The 21,685-nt window shown below is 44.0% G+C and overlaps 1 protein-coding gene across 2 annotated transcripts in view; it reads left to right on the top strand.

The window, feature by feature from the left end:
- The window catches only part of OCA2 (OCA2 melanosomal transmembrane protein), a 200,529-nt gene that overhangs the window by 142,125 nt on the left and 36,719 nt on the right, over positions 1 to 21,685 (top strand). For both annotated transcript variants that reach the window (XM_069465829.1, XM_069465830.1), the window contains one exon: positions 3,604 to 3,697. In XM_069465829.1, the coding sequence (XP_069321930.1) occupies positions 3,604 to 3,697 (94 nt within the window). The remainder of the gene's footprint in view (positions 1 to 3,603; positions 3,698 to 21,685) is intronic.

Genomic DNA, 21,685 nt, shown 5'->3' with positions numbered 1-21,685 from the left:
GTTTTAAACACTGTTCTCATTCTGCCTCTCGGTCATCTTTCTGGGCAGGATAACATGGGCGTGCCAAGACAGGCAGAGCTGTTCGTATGCACACCCAACCCCACGGGGTTCTCAGTAAATGGCCCCCCGGGAAGGAGGCTTGGGCTGGGGTAGTGACACCTGGCTTTCTCCCCACCATGTGGAGGCCCATACCCTATGGAGTGCCATCAAACCCTGCTAGCATCTTACTACTGCAACAGCTGTTGACATCTGCATAGTGCGCTCATGCTCTTAATGTTGTGTGAACCCCACAACTACCCCTGAGATGCCCAGGGAAGGTGGTAACGGTCGTAACTTAACATAAAGGAGCTGCCCTCGCATCTCTTCCCTGCTGCTGACGACAGCCAGGTGCAGCCCTGCCCGTACCAGGGGCTTGCATGGGGGCAGGCAGGCCAGAGCCATGTGGAGTCAAGGAGACTTTAGGAGGGTTGTCTGTGGGGTGGGAGGGGCTTCTGTTAGTTATTTTTCCTGGTCCTGGGAACAAACCTCAGGAGAGAGATGGTGGTCCTGCTCCTTCTTTGCACATGACACTGTTGTGTCCAGATGAGAGGTGATGTGATGCCTGCATGTGGGGCCAACTCTGCCTGCCATTGACAGTGGCAGAGCACAAAGTGGAAGGTGACTGGTCCTGATGGCACCAGTGAGCCCTGTAGCAGATGCCTCTGGACTTGCTCCACCACTGACTGCCTGTCACCCAGGAGATAAGCTGTCCCTGTTGCTGACATCATTTTGTTTTACATCTTCCTTTCCTTATGAGGAAAAACATCTTAGTATCACAGAAATGATCAGCGATTTGCTCACGTTACAAAGCTTAGAAGACTTGAAACTTCAACTGAGGTTTTGTGCATCCGAATCTAGCATTCTTTCCATCACAGTGATGGGTGAATTCTATTTCCAGTAAGTTTATGCAGGATCTGCAGGGGCTGACCCAGCCCCCTCCCACTCTCGGTTGCTTCTGTCTCCTGTGCCTGCTTTGGTAGTGAGCTGCCTTATGTGTCTCACTTTGCTGATCAATAAGACACAAGGGGCCGGGCGCGGTGGCTCACGCCTGTAATCCTAGCACTCTGGGAGGCCGAGGCGGGAGGATTGCTTGAGGTCAGGAGTTCAAGACCAGCCTGAGCAAGAGTGAGACCCCGTCTCTACTAAAAATAGAAAGAAATTATATGGCCAACTAAAAATCTATATAGAAAAAAATTAGCCGGGCATGGTGGCGCATGCCTGTAGTCCCAGCTACTCGAGAGGCTGAGGCAGTAGGATTGCTTAAGCCCAGGAGTTTGAGGTTGCTGTGAGCTAGGCTGACGCCACGGCACTCATTCTAGCCAGGGCAACAAAGCGACACTCTGTCTCAAAAAAAAAAAAAAAAAAAAAAAAAGACACAAGGACGTCCATTTGGGAGCCTTTAGACATAGCTTTTGCCTTCCTGATAAAAGCGCATTGGTGCCATTCTCCTCTGTGCCTTCCTGCCTTCGATGCGGCTGTGAAACCATCCTGTGACAGGAGGGAGAGGCCTGCCTGGCACTAGGAGACACAGGACTGAGGCTCGCCGGCACTCTGGGAGAGATTATCTCCCCGTATGTTTAAGCTGCTGGAAGTCCAGTTTCTGCTGCCCGCTACAGAAAGCATTCTTAAAAGAAACAGAGCTCAGTGAGGCCACCACGTTAATGTCCTACCTCCCAGACTATGAGGCTGTGAGGAGGCCCAAGGACTCCGGCAAGGGGGATGGCTGAGAAGGTGAGGCTGCACGAGGGAGGTCAGGCTATGAGGACATGTCCTGGTGCAGGAGGACTTCTGGGGGAGAGCGACCCCTGCAATGTCATCCCTGCTACAGTCCTGAAAAGGTGTGTAGAAGTGCAGTGCATAGAGACTGGGCAGTTGCCCATGTGGCATAGCTAGCCCTGTCCTCACCAGTTTCTCAGTCCCAACTCTCTCTCCAAGGAAAGAGCTGGGGGCTCATTCTGCCCCCATTCTCAGCCAGCCTTCCTCATGCAGGCCCAAGTCAGCCTGTAGCCAGGAGACTAAGGTGCCACCTCTGCCCACAGGTCCTGGAACATCTCCCTGTTCCCTTCCCCGAATCCAGAAATGCTCAGAAACAAAACAGCCTATTGGGCTGGTTCACCTCGACAACCTGAGGAAGGAAATGGAAAGGTCCTTCTATTTTTTGGCACGTGGTCCATCGTGAATCAGGATTCATACCCACTGCTGGGCAGTGCCTGCCTGCAAAATCATTATTATTTTAACTGGAAAAAGGGTATTTTTTTTCAATCATTCATCCTTAATAGGAGAGAAGATAAGTGCTGCCTTTTATTTTTAGAGTCACATAGGTTGCTGCAAGTGCACTTGGATCAGGTGTTGAGCTCCTCTCTTGAAGTCTTGCAGTTGGGAGTGTTTAGGTTACAGGGTGGACGCTGTCCTGGCACTGAGGTGTGTTTTCTCTTGCGGGGGTGTGAGTCCTGTCCCTGACTGATCTTCCTCTGAACTCAGAACGCAAGCCCTCGTTCAAGTTCAGAGCTTGCCGCTTCCCGGCCCTGACACCTGGGCATGCCACTCAGCCTCTCTGTGCTGTCATTTCTTCATGGGGACATGGTTGTCCTCCTGCTCTGTTATTTAGGTCCTTCCCCTGTGTTGACACTCTGTGGGCAGCTCCAGAGCAGTGTCTCATAGTTCACCAAGCTGAGAGAGAGAGAGAGAGAGAGAGAGAGAGAGAGAGACTCTTCCTTAACAGTTTGCTCACAGATGTCAGGACTGAGCTTCCAAGCCTGGGTCATGTGATGGTCCCCAAATGCTGACAACCATGGCACAGAGGGATGGAGGAGGATTGTTGGCTTGGCCACACGAATTTACCCTTCCCTGGGTGTGTGTGAGACTGTGTCGGGGGTAGATCTAAGGACCTGATTGGCCCACTCTGGCCCATTCCTCACCCAGGCCACGCGAGGACCACACGTGTACGTGTGTGCACGGTCAAAAGAGGCTTACCCAGGGAGCGTTTTATGTGAAGGAGTGAGTGCCTTTGGTGAAAAATGTCATGTCAAGTGGTTTTGCCTGGTTGTTTTTATCCATCCTTTCATCCACTGGAAGGGTTTCCTGGTAGGTTTCTAGGCCTGGAGTCTGGAGGATGGTGTTTCTCGTCTGACAGTTGATTCCACTGCTCTGAGGGACACATGTTCTCACCTTTGCTGTTGACCCTGCTTGTGTTTTCCTCTAATAAATACATGCCACCTGATCCCACATCGTCTTGCCCACTCTCTTTAGCATTTCATCTCTTCTCTGTCACACAGATCAGCACAGTCTTATCCATAAATGAATCATGGTATGTACAGGCAGTGAGTTTATTTTTAGGGTTGTGTGTGTGTTTGTGTATGTGTGCACTCGCATGTGCGTCCGTGTGTGTGTGTGTGTGTGTGTGTGTGTATTTCCAGATATTTGCAAAGCAGTCACTTTGATAGTGCCTGTAAAGTAATCATCAAATCAAAGCCTGTGCAATGACCCACATATTATGGAACAAAAGAGAACAGAAGCTTACCACCGAGATACACTGGGATTTTATTTTTTGAATTTTGATTTTAGGTAATGGGACACTGATTGGAGCCTCAGCAAACGTCGTTTGTGCAGGGATAGCAGAGCAGCATGGATATGGATTCTCTTTCATGGAATTTTTCAGGTACATTTAAAATTTCTGTTTATCCAGTTCCTAAGCTTACTTAATTAAAAAAAAAAACACTAATTCCCAACGCAAACTGTTAAAATATGAGGATAAGCATGTTTTAGCAATTAGAGAGACTTTGGTATAGGTAAGGTTAGCACAGAAAAGAAAACCACATTAAAAATGTATTGTTGAGATTAGATGTAACACTGACGATGATTCAGACATTCTGGATTATTTAGGTTGAGTCAGAAGGTCAGGAAAAGGTTGTGGGCTTGCCAGGTACTTCATGTTGCTATGTTTTTGAAAATTGCAATGGGGGCTTGTGCCTTGCCTGTCCATGAAGATGGTACATAACAAGAGGCTGCCATCCCCCTACTGGACTGCACAGCAGAAAAAAGTCCCTGCTAGCAAGGATCCAGAGATACTGCAGACTAGAGCGGGGAAGCTCATGCCGAAGGCGGCATGGGAGTGGGTGTTCCAGGTTTCCCTGCGTGGGCACCTCTCAGGAGAGGCGGGCCCAGGGTGGGGAAGCATGCTCAGGGAACTTCTTCCTGCTTAGACTCTCATCTGCTTCTGGTGCCTGCAAAGGAGACCCTGCTCTGGGGGGCTGGGTCCACTCTGGGGTCCTGATTGCCTGCGTGCCCCTGTTTATATGGCACAACTGCACATTGCAAGCAGGTGAGTGGCAGAATGAAAGTCGGTGGCCCCTGTAAATTGTGCTATCAAAATGAACTTCATTCATTTGGTGTCGAGCAAGATTTCTGTGGAAATTCTTTGTAAACTCACAGCTTGGTGTCTGCATAGTGATGGTTCTCAGAACCATTCTCGGGTAAAGATTTGTAACTTCAGTGCTGGCTGAGTGGCAGAGGGACCTGCAGCCTGTGGAGGCAGTGATCCCTGCCTCAGGCACTATTGCCTGGGGCTGGGCTTGGGAACAGAACCCTGGCCACCATACCCAGGGGAGGACCGATAGCAGTTTCTGCGTATAATAGAATTTTGACTTTTGTCAGACTTATTCTATTGGCTGTTTTCGTAGTTCATAAGAAAATAGTAATACTTGGTAATTTTGCTGAGACATTCATTTGAATGACACTCCTGGGCAGCTTGAATGTGGGAAAAGGCATTTGGATGGTCAGGGAAACATGAAGATGCTAAATATGCGTCTCCCAGCAGGACCCTGGCCACTTTCCTGCGCCTACTGCTAAGGCATAAGGTTCAAAACCTGATGCTTGACCAACTTCTTTCTGTTTATACTCTCATCTGCTTCTGCTGAGTATAAAAATAATAATTTCATCACTTAAACAAGAATTCTTTTATTGAGAACAGCAGCCATTATAGCAAATGTAGCGGTGGCCTTGCAGGGTGGCCCGCCTCACACTGCCCCGCAGTCAGTGAGGGTCCAGACCCAGGGCACAGACAAGGAAGGGGGCAGAGACAAGTGGCAGCAGGAGACACAGACTTGGGCCCCAAAATTCCAGCACCCTCTCATTTGGGCCAGGCCCCTAATTTCTGCAGAGCTGGAAGGCTGTCTGTCATTCAGATGCCTTTGATCTCTTTGTTTGGCCAAGCCTGTGAAACTCTGGCCCCTGTATTTTCTGGGGACCCATAGGCTGGATTTCAGAGAGCAAGAAAACCTCATGGCCATGTTGCAACACTGGTTGCTCTCACAGGTAGGCATGGGAGGCCTGGTATGAATATTATGAAAAAACTTGGGGTGATAATACACCCAAGTCTGATCTTTCCCCCAGTATCACTTTGGAATAATGACCAGGGAATCAGCCCAGCTGAAAGGGTTGGTGTCCACACCACCCGGGACACGTGAAGTACCTGTGGTTCAGCTCTAGTAGGTGATGCATGTGTGCCCTGTACTTTTCACGTAGGCTTTGCATTTGGTATGCAGTGTGTATAACACTGTGCAAATGCACATGTAGTTACAGTGGTGAACTGCTAGGATGGCGTTCAGGAACTTGGTGGCCTCAGAAAGCTTGGGCAAGACTGCTGGTTGTCTCCTCAAAAGCTTGTTCGCCCCTGGCCTTACGGATTGCATCCATCTTCTTGGATGGGGAGAGAATGTCTCTGTGGTCAGTGGTAAAAGCTGTGCCTTATTTTGGCATGGTTCCAGTTCTTCTAGCTCTGACCATCTTTCTTGCAAGTCCTTGCCGTGTGAAAATCAGAGCAGTTTTCCCAGGGTGTGGTTATCTAATTGTCATAGGGCACTTATTTGCATGAAGTGCTTAATTTGCAATTGCAAATGCACAAACTGGACTTTTATCTAACTCATTTAAAAATTTCTTTCCATAAAGGTGGCTTCCTATGATACACAATACAAAATGTTAACTTTCTGCTGTATTTAAAAAAAAATCATTTTTCTGATTATGTAGACATGTATTTAATGGAAATTATGTAAAAGAATAAAATATAAAAATAACCTATAATTTTGCTACCTAGAAATAACCACCGATCATAATTTGGTGTGTTTTCTTACATTTCTCTGCCTACTATATGACGCATATTTATTTTTTAATGAAGCTTTTAAATCACACTGTGTCCTACCTTTTATTCTTCATAATATATTGTGAGCATTTTAGCAGGCCATCAATTATTCTTCCAAAATGGAATATTTATGCCTACAACACGCAGATATATCCCTGTTTGTCTTGCCCTGCGGCATCGAGGTTGCTTCCAGTTCTTTGTTGTCATAATCAATGGTGTGATAAATATCTTCACAAGTAAAACTTTGTTTCCTTTCCGATAATTGAAGATGAAGTTCCTGACTTACAGCATTGGCTAAATGAATGATGTTTTATGAACCCAGGTAAATACTGGCGTGCTGGCACCCAGAAATGCTGCTCTCCACTCGTGCCATTGAACCTCCCTGCTGAAACTCACCACTGCCGTTTTAAATGCTCAGGGTTCACCTGGCTGGCTAACAGTAGATTCCTGTTTTATTGTAATTAATTCTACTGAGATTAAACTCTTTCCATATAAGTATTGCATATTTGCATTTCTTATTTTGTAAACTTTCTATTCGTATTCTTTGCCTATGTCTTTCTCGTGAGAGAGATGAATTCTTCCTATTTTTCAGAAGCTCTCTTTGCTTCTACAGAAATCAGTTCTGATATATATGTTGTGACTATTTTTTAGCTTATTTGTGTATTTTAAATTTGGCAGAGGGGCTTTTAGATATTCTGTAGTCAAAACTGATACATGTTACCTCTATTTTTATCTAGACTCTTTCTGGTTTTATTAAAATTTTTTTAAATTGAACTGTTTCTTTGAAGATAATTGTGTGTAAGATATAAGACAGAGAAATTCCATGAACTCTTTGCCCAGAGACTCCCAACAGTAAACTCTTGAAAAACCACAGTACAGTATCACAACCAGGATCTTGAAATCAATACAGTCAAGGCACAAAAGAATTCCATCACTGCAAGGATCCCTCATGTCGTCTTTTTATAGCCACATCTATTTCCCTCCCACCTTCCCCCCCAACTGATCTATTTTCTATTGCTAAAATTTTGTCATTGCAAGAATGCTCTATAAATGGAATCATATAATATGTGACCTTTCGGGTTGGCTTTTTTCACTTGGCATCATTGCCTAGGGATGCATCCAAGTTAGTTCACATATTAATATTTTATTCCTTTTATGCATTCCATGGTATGTATGTACCATAGTTCATTTAATAATTCATGCACTGAAGAGCATCTTAGTTGTTTCCAATCTGGGGTTTTTATGAATAAAGCTGCTATGACATTTTCTCCCAATCTGTAGATTATCTATTCATCCACTTAACAGGTTCTTTTACAAAGCAAAAGTTTTAAATCTTAACGAGGCCCAATGTGTCAAATTTTCCTTTTATGTATCATGTTTTTGGTGCCAAAAGCATGACAACCTGAGAACTCTTTGTCTAGCCCTAGGCACCAAAGATATTTTCCTGTTTTTTTTTTCCCCTAAAAGTTTTATATTTTACATTTAAGTTCATGTTGCATTTTGAGCTAATTTTTGTTTAAGGTGTGAGGTTTAGATCAATGTTCTTTTTTTTTCTGTCCGCTATGTATATTGCGTGGCTCTGGCATCATTTGGTGAAAAGGCCATGCTTCCTCCGTTGAGTTGCTTTTGCAACTTCATCCACAGTCAGTTGAGTGTGTCTTTGTGGCTCCTACTGGGTTCTCTGTTCTGGGCTGTTGATCTGTGTGGCTGTCCCTCCGCAGTACCACAGTGTCTTGGTTATTGTAGCCATACAGAACTGCTTCAAGAGAGAAACAACATACTGGTTTACAATTTTATCAGGATCAGAAATATTGGAATATACAAAGAATTTAAAGCAACCATAATAAAATTATTTATATTGAGGTCTGCAAATAGTTTCTTATAATTATTTTAAAATTTTGTCTGTTTCAGTGGTTGTTTCCCCCTTGTCATTTCTTACCTGTGGACTTATTCTTGATATGATCTGTCTAGTTCTGCTTTATTTTTCAAAAAATAAGATTCTGATTTATTTATTAGGTATGGTTTTCTATTTTCTGCCTCATTAATCTCTGCTTTTATCTTTATTATTGGCTTCCTTGTGCTTTTTTCTGGTTTACTTTGCTGTTCTTGCTCTAGTTTTTTTGCATTGCAAATTTATTTCAGTTATTTTTAGTCCTTTATTTTATTTGCCATAAATGTTTAAGGCTTGGCTTTTCCCTCTGACCACTGCTTTAAATGTGTCCTGTGGATGTGATACGTAGTGTTTCCCATTGTTATTATTTTTAGAATTTCTGTATTTTCGATATGACTCGCCTTTCATCTATGTTAGATGTTTAATAGAAGATTTTTCCATTTCTAGGTCGAAGAACCTTTTTATTTGTTTTGTTATAAATTTCTAGTTTAATAAAAGTTATTTCTGGTTTCTGTGTGACCAAATTTTATCATGTTTTATATGTGCTTGAAAGGAGGGTGCATTCTCTATTGTCATTGTGTAAACTCATATGTTTATAAAATCTACCCAGTGGTTACACTAGGTTGTTTATATCCTTATTTTAGTTCTTGTCCACTTCATCTGTCTTGTACTAAAAATGGCATGTGGAACATCTCCCATTATGAGTGTCTTTCTACTTATTTCTCCTTGAATCTCTTACTGTTTGTTTTTGAAAGGTAGTTACAATGTCATTTAGTGGCTACATATTTATTACTGTCCAATCTCCACTATGAGTTGGAAGCTTTTAGCACTAATTAATATCCCACTTTGTCATGCTTGGTGCTCTTTGGCTTGAATTCTACTTTGTCTGATATTGGGACCACAAACCCTTTTCTTAGCTTTCATTTTTTCTAAATCACTTTGTCTTAGGTGTGTCTCAGATATACAGTATGTTTTTGGGACATACTTTGTGAACCAAAATAAAAATATCCTTTTCTTTTTTCTTTTTTGGAGACAGAGTCACACTCTCTTGCCAGGTTAGACTGTAGTAGCGTCATCATAGCTCACTGCAACCTCAAACTCCGGGGCTCAATCAATCCTCTTGTCTCAACGTGTCAGGTAGCTGGGACTACAGGTGCACACCATGATGCCCAACTAATTTTTCTGTTTTTAGTAGAGACAGGGTCTTGCAAGCAGGTCTCAAACTCCTGAGCTCAAGCAATCTGCCTGCCTCAGCCTGCCAGAGTGCTAGGATTACAGGTATGAGCCACTGTGCTTGGCCTATCCTTTTCTTTTAATAGGTGAGTTTAGCCCTTTCACATTTATTGGTATGACACACTTTTGCCATATATTTTCATTATATTTTTATGTATATTTTGGTTGCTCTATTTATGTTATACTGTAGATCTTTTTTTGCTTTTATTTTCTAAAATTTCTCTTGTAATTAGGTTTAGATTTTGTTCTAATGATTATATTTTTAAAGATCATTTAATTTCCTAATGAGTAAAACAATATGGTTATGCTTATTTTAAATCGCTCCATATTCAGCTCCCTTACAGTCTTTTAATATTGCATTGGTTTTCCACTAAGCTGAAAATAATATATCCTTTCTTTCTAGAATTTAAATGGTTTTGTTTCTATCTTCCAATAAGCTGGACATTTTTTAGCAAATTCACAGCATCATAATGGTTTCCTTTGTATTTTGCTCAACTGAATGTGGTTTTTTTTTCCCCTCCCTTAAATGACTCATGAGAACTACAAGTAATACGTAAAATACCCAATAGTAGAATTACTTGCACGTTGGATTTTGCTAGTGTGTTAATTGTATTCCCCAGCTCTGTAGCATCCTGTGGAAGATGGTGTCGTCCTGAATTTGCTTCTGCTATTTTAGTCTTTTGGGGAGGTCATGGCGGGGGAAGGGGGGCAGGAATCATGTCGGACGGGGCTTCCCAGTGGGAAGTGGTGCTGAATTTCCCTGTAAGATGTTGATGGAAGAACCACAAAATGAGTGCTTTGTGTTCAAAGAAGTTTGAGAAATGTCTGGTTAAACAAGGCTAAACCCTTTCTTAGTGCAGAGCACCTCAGAGTGTGTCCCATGCTAACATGCCTCTCAGTCAGACGCCGTGCTGTGGGGAGCTTCCGCAGCTGTCAGGCTGCTGGTGGTTCATCTTGATGGGCTTGTCTGCCCGCTGGCCTTGCTGCCCCCATTTGCAAGGTAATATCCACGGAGGGTGTGGGCCAGTGGGCCCGTCTGAGTTCCTTTACCAGGAATGTGAAGCTGGGCCTGAGGACTCTGGCTCCAGCCACAGGAGGCTTGAACGCAGGAGTCCACACATGTGAGTCCCATGTGCTGAGAAGAGACAGCTGTGCAAAGCGGTGCTGAGGGGAAGGGGAGCAGAGTCCAGGCCTGGGTTTCAGCCTGCACCAAGCACCAGCTTCATCCCTGACCTGGTGCTATTAGCTGTGGAGAGCAGTGGTTGAGGGCCCTGCCTCTGGGCTTGAACCCTGGTCCTGCCTTGCATGGGGAGGTTCTTTGACTTCTCTGTGCTTTGTAAAGTGAGGCTATAATCTACTGCAGTCTCATCATGCTGTTCCAAGTATGAAATGCAGTAACTCTTTAATTTAGGTAAAAGCACTCTCATAAAACTGCCTGATACAACAATGCACCTTAGGGGACAGTTTCTGCTGTCTCCCAGAAAAATGCTGTATAAAAGGTAGGGAATTGTTTCCATTTTTGGTGGACTTTAGCACAAATTCTTACAGTTCTATATAAAAAAGCTTCCAGTGATGGCTTTTGTGGATTCTGTGTATTTACATGCTTAGTTCAGGCTGGATTTCTCAATGATCTTCTCAATTCTCACACCTAGTCGGTAGTCTGGAATTGAGAAGCTGAAAATCATTTCATTTCCTCAACTAGATATATAAAAGGTAACTCTGTGGCACAAATTCACATTGTGTGTTGTGAAGCTGAAGTAGAAAGAGGCTCTCCTCCTCATCTCCCCTGGTCCTGGCTGACTGCCTTCCTTGGGGACTGGCCCAGACCTGGCCAGCCACCAGTGTGGGAGCAGGAGCAATTGCTGCTGGAGCTGGGCATGTCCCCAAGGGGCTGTGGGGTGCCCCTGAGGAGGAAGCAGGAGCGAGCTGAGATCAGAGGTGGGGCCGGGAGCACCATGGGCAGCCAACACTGGCTCCAGAGGGGGCCCTCATGGAGGCCAGGGCTGTGGCCCTCTTGTGCCTAGTTGGCTGCAATCTTATGTGAGCTCCCTCAGGCTCCCTGGGCTCTACTTGTGGCAGGCAGCCACAGCAGCCTGCGACCTGCTCTGTCTCTTGGCCTTTCCTCCAAGTAGGGTAGCTTGGGCCCCATGCAGCTGTGCTGTCTGCCTAGAACCCCGTCCCCGTCCACTCCCAGCCCTTGGACCCTTCCCTGCTTCCCTCGCTCTACTCAGCCTTGAAGGGAGTGCGGGCCCTTCCCCGCAGCAAGCCCTGGGTACTGACAGCTCCTCCATGCTTTGCCAGGGGCCGGCCTTTCTGCTGTCTCTCCCTGTGTAGGTGGAAACAGCCTGTCCCGCTAGGGTGGGAGCCCTTTAAGACGGAAACCATATCCACGTTTGCCTCTGGCACTTGTGCTTGGCACACAGTGGCATCTGCTGGGCTGAGGTAGGTCTCGGGCGGGAGAGGAACAGATGTGCACAGAGCACAGCTGGAGCCGCTCTCCTTGGTGCCGGCCACGCGGCAGGAGAGGCCGGCCATCCTCAGAACAGACTCACCAAGCAATCACTTCTCAATTAGGAGAATTATCTAGAGTTGGTTTTTAACTTTGTCTAATGTAATGGTTTTGTCATGTAATGATAATGTAATGATCACTGATTATTCAAATCACAGATCAGCCCTTGATTAAAACTGCTAAATTCCTAATTGATTCCCAACGGGCCCACTCATGAGTAGAGAGAAAAAGCATTATCTTCGCAGATAGAGATTTTTGTGCCATGCCACCTGTGACTAACAGGGTGTGTGGGTGAACTCACAAAATGGCCTCAAGCCAGATATGCAGTTGACAGTCCCTTGAGGTCCTCCTTCAGCAGAGAGGCAGCGAGCAGCACCCTCCCACAGGCCTCAGTGTGGCTGCACACCTGGCTCAGGTGGAGAAGGCCATGGAGAAAGTGTGCTTCCTTTTAGGCCGTGAGCTGTGTGTGAAACAAAGCTAACAGCCGGCCTGAGCCATGTCCCCAGACAGGCCAGCTGCAGGGTCAGCCCTCAGCAGGCTTCTGGGAACCTGGATTTCAGAAGGGCTCCCCTGTTCCCCAGGTGATAAGTGTGGCTCACTGTGCCTGATCTGTCTGTACAAACAGCGTGGTCTGTGCTGAAACCTACCTTCCTCTGGGGTCTGGAACTTGGTACCTGCCAGGCAGAGGGTAGTTGTGTGATCAGCCCCAGTGCAACTGGGTTTTGACAATTTAACTTTGCACACATCCGTACCACTCTGTTTTAATTATTTCCTCCCTTCACATCAGCAGGTCTTCATTTACTGCCTTAGACGCAAGGCTCTGCTCGTGGTCCCTTATTTTGTACATCACATCAAAGGCTGCACACTTTATAGCACCTCAAAATGTAAAAATATTAGAATTTTTCATGATGTATGTTTTGTTACTAGAAAAGCTAGGTTATTCTTTGAGCTTGTGGAGTTTAAGGAGTGTGCATACATTATTATTCATAGTCTAAAGTTCCTGATGAGATTCATTTTCTTATCTCATTCACATTTGTATACACTTTGAGCTCCCTAGTTATTGCAATGTAAATCATTTTGTTGCTTCAATGTGCTTTTTAAATGAGCATTTTTATTAGAAAATAAGTCAACAGTACATTTTATTTTCATTTTTGTAGCTATAGAGAACTAATTCATTGAAAGTTTCAAAGATATTTAGCAGTACTATAAACTGATACAGAATTTAGAGTTTTTCTGGGGAAAAAATGAGTGCTAATTTTGCTAATTGAATAAAGTTGTTTCTTGGTAATATTTATTAGTCATTTAGATGTCATCTAGAAGATGCTGAAATAACTGATTAAAAAGGTAAAAAACCTTTTTAAATGTTAAATTTTTTTTCTTTTGCTATATGGTTAGAGTGTTCCCTTTGTCAATTGGTTGTTTTAGTATTAAGTAAACATGGCCTTAGACTAACTTTTATCTATGACAGATTTATTATTTGTGGAAAAATTAAATAATTGTCATTATAATAGCAAATAAAATAATCACTATGATCAGTATATGACTTACGCAGACAAGTCTTTGACCTGTCTTCCTACCGTCCCTCTTTCTCCCTCCCTTCTTTTCTTCCTTCCTGTTTTCTTTATATTAGCACATAAATAAACAATGCTTGAGGACTTATACTAGCACATGTCAAGAACTGTTATAAAACTCTAATAATTAGGACAGTGTGGTATTAGTGCAAAGATAAAAAAACTTACCAATGGAAAAGAATAGAGAGCCCAGAAACAGACTCAAACCTGTATGGCCCTCTGATTTATGACAAAGGTAACACTACAATTCAGTAATGAGAGGAATAATTTTATTTTTATTATATGGTACCATGTGAATTGGCTATCTATATGGAAAGAAAATGTACCTTAGTCCTTACCTCTTCTACACACAAAAATCATTTCTATGTGAATTATAGATCTAAATGTGAAAAGTAAAATGTAAATCTTTTAAAGGAAAACAGAAAAGACATTAGCAAACTTGCAGTAGGACAAAATTTAATAAACAGGACTTATAAAGCACTAACCATAAAGAAAAAAAAAGACTATATTGACCACCTTTTGATCATCAAATGTTATTAAGAGAATGAAAAGATATGTTACAAAGTGGGAGAAAATATTTATAGTATATATATCCAACAAAGGCTTTATAGTAAGATGAGATAAAGAGCTCCTACAAATCAATTTGAAAAAAACCCAAACCACCCAATAGAAAAATGAGCAAAATAGTTGACTCTCATTTCAGTAGACGAGGATATCCAATAGATAGTAATCACATGAAAAGATGCTGAATTTCCTTAGTCACAGGAAAATTCAAATTAAAACCACAATGCCATGTTACACCACACCCATCTGGATGATGAAATTGAAAAAGATGAAAAGTAGCAAATATTGGTAAGGATATAAAACAACTGGGACTCATGTATACTGCTAGTGGAAAAGTATAATAGATTGCCTCCATCACTTGAAAATGGCTGAATAGTGTCAATTATGAAAATTTGCATGCCTTATGACTCACAGTCTCACTCTTAGGTATCTCCCTAACAGACATGCAACTATATTTTCATGTAAAAATGGACTACAATGTTCATAGCAGCAGTAAAATTCAGATATACAATATACAACAGTAGGGAAGATTCTAAAGAATATAATGTTGAGTGAAAGAAGTCAGATACAGTATTGCATATATTATATGATTTTGGTTACATAAAGTACAAATATAGGAAAACTAATTTGTACTGTTAGAAGATAGGATACGGATTCCTCTTGGGGAACGTGAGGATTAGCAGAATCACAAGGGGCCTCTGGGTGCTGGTAATGTTATATTTTATAGCTTACTCATTTTCTGGTGATCCATTCATGTGTATGTATGATATGTGCACTTTTTCTTTTTTTGTGTTCATAGTCTATCTAGGGATTGACTGCCCATGGGCTGGGCCCTGTTTTTGTAACTAAAGTATTTTTGGGACACAGCTGTGATTACTTAGTGATGCATCATCTATGGCTACTTTCATGCTGTAATAGAAAGTTAAGTTGCTAGATCCACAGTACTTGGAAATGTGCAAACAGGTTTTGTTGAGACACAGACAAGGAGATATTGTACTGCATATACAAGTGCGCGTGTGTGAACATGTGTGCGGGTGTGTTGGGTGTGCATATGTGCACATAGATGCATGTGCATATGAATGTTTATGTGTGTGCTGTGTGTGAGTGCACAGAGACAAATGTGCATGCACACATGAGCATATATGTATGCATGTGTGAGTGTGCTTGCATGTGTATTGTGCATTCATGTGTGCATGTGTATGCACATGAACCTGTGTGTGCACATTGGTGTGCAGGTACGCACATATGCATGTATGTGGTTGTGGATGTACACACGTGTGGCCCACATGTCTGCATGTGTGTGAGTGTGTGTACATGTGTGAGTTATGCTTTGGTGTGCACACATGTACACCTGTGTGTGTGCATTCATATGCATAGTTGTGCCTGCTTGCATGCATCCATGTGTTTTCATGTGAATGTGCTCATGTATGTGTATGTGCATGCATGCTCATGTGTGTATCTATGTGGGTATACATGTGATACTCTGTATGTATGTTGTGTGTTGTTCCAACCAAAGATTGCCAATTAAATTTCTCTGTTAATATGTACAAGTACTTGTCTGAATTAGCATTTCAGGGACAGCAACAGCAATAGCAGAAAACAAACTATTCTTGCTCACTTTGGGTAAAATAAATAACCATCTTAAGAATGGGCATAAACTCTCTAACACAAACAAATGACAACTACTGCTTCTCCCAAATTGTTATGGGGTTTGGAAATCGTGTCCTTTGAAAGGAATTTTGCATTTTAAAAATAGCACTTTACAGAATAGCAAAGATAAATCATTTGAGACATTGTTTCAAAATATTATTTTCTTTCTTGTGCGGGGAGAGAGCCAGCATCTCCTTCCAAAGAGAATAGTGTGTGTTTTCTCTCTAGTGCTGCCTGACCTAGCAACCCCAGGACAAAATACTCACATACCATCTTGATTACTTATGTTATAGCATCTTGAAATGTTTTAGTAGGTAGTTAATCCCAAGGCATGTTGCTGCTGAATGTCTGTAACAGGGAGGAATAATCAGAACACTGAGAAATTACTCTTGTTTATTGTTCACACATCTAAGCTATTTATTTTTTCAGTTCATAGGCCTAATGTGAGGCTATTTTTGAATTAAGTGTTGAATTTTTTAAATTAACTAAGGTCCATACTTTAGATTTCCTTAGTTTTTCTCTGATGCCCTTTTTTGTTCTAGGACCCCATCCAGGACGCCACTTTACATTTAGTCATCATGTCTCCCAAATCTCTTCTTGGCTGTGACAGTTTCTCCGTCTTTCCTCATTTTTGATGACTTTGACAGTTTTGAGGTCCTTCAGTCAGGCGTTTTGTAGGGTGGCACTTAATTGGGATTTGCCTGACCTCCTCTTGGCCAAGAGGACTCCAGAGAAACCTTAAAACTGAATTCCCAGCCATGACGGGATGGGAGGTCAGACGCCTCACCACACCCCTCTCTCGTTAACCCCATCAGGCTTTCTTCCCCAAGGGTTAAACAGAACCAGCCCTTTGGGGAAGACTTGCCCCACCCCTGATTTCAATCCACCACCTAATGCTGCTTCTCCCTTTTTGCAGTCTGTGCACAACCGACCCGCATTCTTTCCTGATAAGAGGCCACCATGGAGTGGCTCTGACCAGTCTACAGAGTGGGCAGTGAGGATTTTTGTGTCCTCTGCTTCACCCTTTGATGGTAGAGGGCCAAAAACTCACCCTCAGATCAGGCTAACCCTGCCATTTTCTGAACCTGGGTCCCATGAAGCTCAATTGCACGTACACACGTTTCCCCTGTCATAAATGTTCCTGACTCCTCCTATAGTTCATCGCATATGTATATTTGGCCACCCTGTCAGCATAAACTGCTTTCCCTGGAAGTCCTTGCTTCTGGCTTCCCAGTCTGTCAGAATGGCCACCCTGCAGGCTACAGCCTTTTATGAGAAGTAAAGCTTTCCTCTCCAAATTTATGAACCTTGTCATTCTTCAGTTGACAGAAGGCTTTCAGTAAATTTTTACTATTCTAAATACGTCAAGTGTTCCACATCAGCTTCATCTGTCTTTTGTCAATAGGCATCATTATATGTCTTAAATACATCTTATCTTTTATTTACTGCTATACATTTTACGTATTTATAACCTACAGTATTACTCAGTATTTTTCATGCTCATTTACTAACACATTCTTCTCTTTCTCCTTATAAAATATTATGTTTTCTTGCTTTTTATTTTTATTTTAAAAAATAAACCCTACTTTTTCCTACCTTCATCTTTTCTCTATAGATTGTTAAGGATGCAACATGTTGTTTCCTCTTGACTCTAGTTTTAAGAGGTTTTTTTCTTTTCTTTTTTTTTTTTTTTTTTTTTTGAGACAGTCTCGCTCTGTCACCCTGGCTAGAGTACAGCAGCATCATCATAGCTCACTGCAACCTCAAACTCCTGGCTCAAGCAATCCTCCTGCCTCAGCCTCCTGAGTAGCTGGGACTACAGGTGCCCACCACCATGCCTGGCTAATTTTTCTATTTTTAGTAGAGTTGGGATCTCACTCTTGCTCAGGCTGGTTTCGAACTCCTGACCTCAAGCAATCCTCCTGCCTCGGCCTCCCAGAGTGCTAGGATTACAGGCATGAGCCACTAAACCGGCCCTCAAGAGGTTTCTTTACCATCTTTGATCAGTGCTTTCTAAAGATACACTGGATTTGTCATTTCCAGCCTTTTGAGTGTGAATTATGTGTGTTATGTCTCTTTCTTCTACATCATGAATTTCAGTGTCCCACAAGGCACTGCTGTAATTACAGACATAGTGATCTGATAGATATTTCCTCCTAGTTGAAAAGCCTTGAATGAAGATGAAATAGTTCCCTTTAACGAGCTTTAATGACCTTTCATATCTCATGGTTTTTATTCTCCCCCCTCCTTTCTTAAAATAAAGGTTTGTTGGGACCTGAAAGATGAAGAACACATTCTCCAGTTTCTGTGTCACTTGAGCTGACTAAGGCCACCCTTTCCCCTTAGAGTGTGTGTGTGTGTGTGTGTGTGTGTGTGTGTGGAGTGGGGGGCCATTCAAGTGAAGAAGAGGATGGGAGGGGTCAGCCCCTCCTGCTGAGCTCAGGAGGGTCGAATGGGGGAGATGGTCCCTCTGGCTGGGCCCTGGGACACTCTGTCCTATTTCTCATCTTGATGTGGGGGTGGCAGCCATGGAGCTGCCAGGACTCTGCCCTCTGCTCCCACACTCCTGCGGTGGTGCTAGCCCCAAAGACCAGCAGTACCAGCCTCTTCTTCTTTGTTCCTCCCTCCAGAGAGCACAGCGTTCTCCTCTCCGCAGCACCCCTCTCTGACCCTGGGAGCCTGCACTGCTCTCTCGCTCTCCTTCTGCATGTAGGCGGCGGCAGGGGCACTGGTGCAGGACCCTGCTGGGGAGAGGCAGCCAGGAGTCTCTGGAACGTCTACAGTGGGTGTTCTGGAGAAAAGAATGTTGATGGCAGAGGAGGACGTCTTAGGCACAGAGCGGCTGCAGATTGGCTGGGCTGGGGTGACTAAAACCAATGAGTTACCAAGCACTTTGGCAAAGCCTTAGGTATTTTACTTCTAGTCAGTGGAACAATCACAGTTCAAGTCATGGTAAGAGAAGTCTGTTTAACGGGGATGGGACATACCGAGGGAATCTTCACATCACAAATTTCTTCCTCTAAGCAAAAGAGGGTCCTCTGTTTCCTTTTGGAATTAGATATTATTGAAAGCTTTAAAAAAAGGAAAGCAAGCTCCATGTTTTAGATCCTGAACTTGGAATGAGTAGTAACGTAACTCAAATGGCAGCCCCGGGGGACAAAGTGGAATCCATCATTTCAAAATGTGGTTTATCAGATAATTGTCTTAAATCAATCTTTTTTTAATGAAATTTTTTTTAACAAAGTTTTAGTTTTCTTCCTATCAACATTAAAACCCATCATGAACTTCTTTCCAGGCAAAAGTGCCAACACTGTTATTTCTGTGGTGGAGAGTTTAAGTGAGGAGGTAAGAGGTCCACAGTTCTCCTCTTTGTGCCTCAACGAGAGAAGACATTTTCTCTCAAAACATTTTTTTCTTTGGAAACCACTTATAATTTTAGATTCAAAGACTGAAAGTATTTTCCTTTATTTTGTTATTAAAAAGAATGTGGGTATTTTTATGGGCTGTGGATTTTGATAAATAAAAGCTGTCATACCAGATGTCGCCTGACTGATGATGGGTTTTTGCTCCAACATTTATCTTGTGATTGAGTCAGGAACTTCATTATAGATGCCACGTTGGTTAGTACAGATACTCAGCTTTTTCTGAGAATTATTTATGGAATGCCCAAATCCAACTTCAAGATCATTTTTTAAAAAGTGGTTTGAAATAAAAATGAAGTGATCCTGGACCCATTTAATCCCCATCAAGTTCTTGGGCCACAAGGTCAGTGCCCGGGAAGCCTCCTGCACACAGGTGTGGGGCCTGGTGCTGAATGACCCTTCTTACCTGGTCCCCACAGTCACCTCTGTGTCTAATGTCTAGGTCTTATTAGCTTCATTTTATAGATGAGTAAGCTGAGGCCCACATGATTTATGTGACTTGGTCACGATGACAAAGCCAGACCATGGTAGGGAATGAGTGCAAACCGTCCTCTTCCTAAGTGATGTCACCAACTCCAGACACAGTATCCCATTGTCCCTACAGAGAGGAAGAAAAAGCGAGCTCCTGTCACAGCATTTCTAGCACTCTGAAACAGCACTAAGCCATTTTCTTTTTTGATTGACTTATAAATTGAAAAAAAAAATCAATAGATCTGAGTTTCCTAGCTTCAGAAGCGGAATACCTTTTGAATTAGAATAGTTGTCCTATAATGGGAGGCAGTGCAAGAAAGGGGAAAGAAAGCCAGTGTTCCCAAAGTGAACGAAATGCCCCAGAACGGTGAGATTCAGCACTGTCCAGATGGGACCACCACAACAAAGAGAAGAAATCCGAGGAGTAAGAAGGTAGGAAGAAGGACCGCCAGGGCAAGAGGAAGTTCATGGGAGGCAGGAGAGATGGTGGAGAGGGAGGAGCAGCAAGGTTGGGGAGCCTGTGGGGCTGGAGCAAACAAATGGCATGGAAGGAGACTGGCTGGTTCCCCTCGAGGTGACAATGGGTGATGGACGAGATGGATGGAGAGATGGGAACACAGAGGTGCACAGGAGGGAGGTGGTGGCCTGCTCCCTGCAGTCCCAAGCCGTCCAGTCAGTGGGGCTATTGTTTGGGCATCCATCATGCTGGGACAGGGCACAGGCTGGCCTGGGCTGGGGGTCATCCTCGGTTAGACTCCTCACTGCCACTCACCACCCCTGCTCCAGTTTCCTCCTCAGTGTCCAGATCTGCTTTCCTAAGACCCACATTCCTTGACACCCCATTGTGTCCAATGCACAGCTCACTCCCCCTCTCCTTTCCTGCCAATCCTGGCAAGTTTCCTAACTATCCAGGCTAGACACCTCTGAGTCTCACACGTCAGTGCTGCACTAAGATGTACAGGCTGCTCCCCAACCTCCCTCCACCCTGTGCATTGTTTTCTAATTTCCACTACGTGGCTTCCAGCCCCTAAGAAAGTCCACTTTATCTTGAGATAGCTGCAGGGCTGGAGAAGAAGTGCGTTCTGCCTCCTGGCCATCCTGGTCTCTTCTGCTCCCCTCACCCCAGCACACAGGTCCTAGCTCAGCACAAGGGAAGGATGCTGTAACTTCTGCCCCATGACCAGTTGAGCCTCACTTCTGTGACAGTTCCTCGGATTGTTCCTGACAGTTGCACCCTTGCCCGTCTACTTCATCTCCTCTGTCAGATGTGGGCATGGCAGAGCAGAAAGGAGCCATTTCCTCCCTCGTTTTACTCGCCCTCTATGCATGGAGCCGGGCTCTGCATTTGCTCCCACATGGAGTGGAGAATGGGACATCCTCTCCCTTTCACCCAGCGTGTCCCTGCTTTCACTTGTCTTCAGAGCACAGCACAGATGGGCAGAAAGCAGCTCCCTAGTGGTTAAGCGGTTGCCTCTGCCTTCTTATCCACAGGCCTGCGGAGGCGTCTTCCTCCCGTTCCCAGGCAGCCGGCGCCTCCCTTCACTTGGGCAGGTGGAGTCTCAGCAAGTTCTTTTGATTGAAGGGGCACTAACAAATTATGGATTGGACGCTCACTTTGAAGTAGGTTGCAGGGCTGTGGATTTATTGCTTGGCCTTTTTCACTCTCCTGAAGAAAATGGACTTTAAAAATAACCTGCTCTCCCATAAAAAAGAACAAATTCTCAAGAAAGAAAATCACTCATGCCATCCAACTTACTGAAGGGCTCTCTAGAGCAAAGTTTTTCAAACGTTTCTTTAATCTGGTTACATAACCCGGGCATGAAGACATAAAGCAAGGTTATCCTTGGGCCGGGAGTTGCCTGCTGTCCACAGGAGGCTGAACTGTCAGCTCCCTGAGGGCTGGGCTGGCTGTGTCTTCTTAGTCCCCACTGCCCGGAGATTGACGGCAGTTATCACTCCATACTTCACGCGTGCCTGTGTGTGTGCCTGCATGGGTGCACGTGTGCCTGTGTGTGTGTGCGTGTGCAGGCCCGTCTGCATTTCCAGGGAGTGATGAGTGCCACTGAGGAACACAGGTCACATTGAGGTGGGGGCTGGGTGGGGCTCCTTTTGAGGAGTGGTCAGCAGAGACTCCGAAAGGTGCTCTTTGATCTAAGTGAAGTGAGGGCCAGTCAGCGGATGTTGGGGGAGTGAGGCTGG

This window comes from Eulemur rufifrons, chromosome 3 (assembly GCF_041146395.1).
Source record: "Eulemur rufifrons isolate Redbay chromosome 3, OSU_ERuf_1, whole genome shotgun sequence".
NCBI classification, from domain to species: Eukaryota; Metazoa; Chordata; class Mammalia; order Primates; family Lemuridae; genus Eulemur; species Eulemur rufifrons.
The sequence above is the reverse complement of the archived record's forward strand: the minus strand, read 5'-3'. Positions and strand labels throughout refer to the sequence as shown.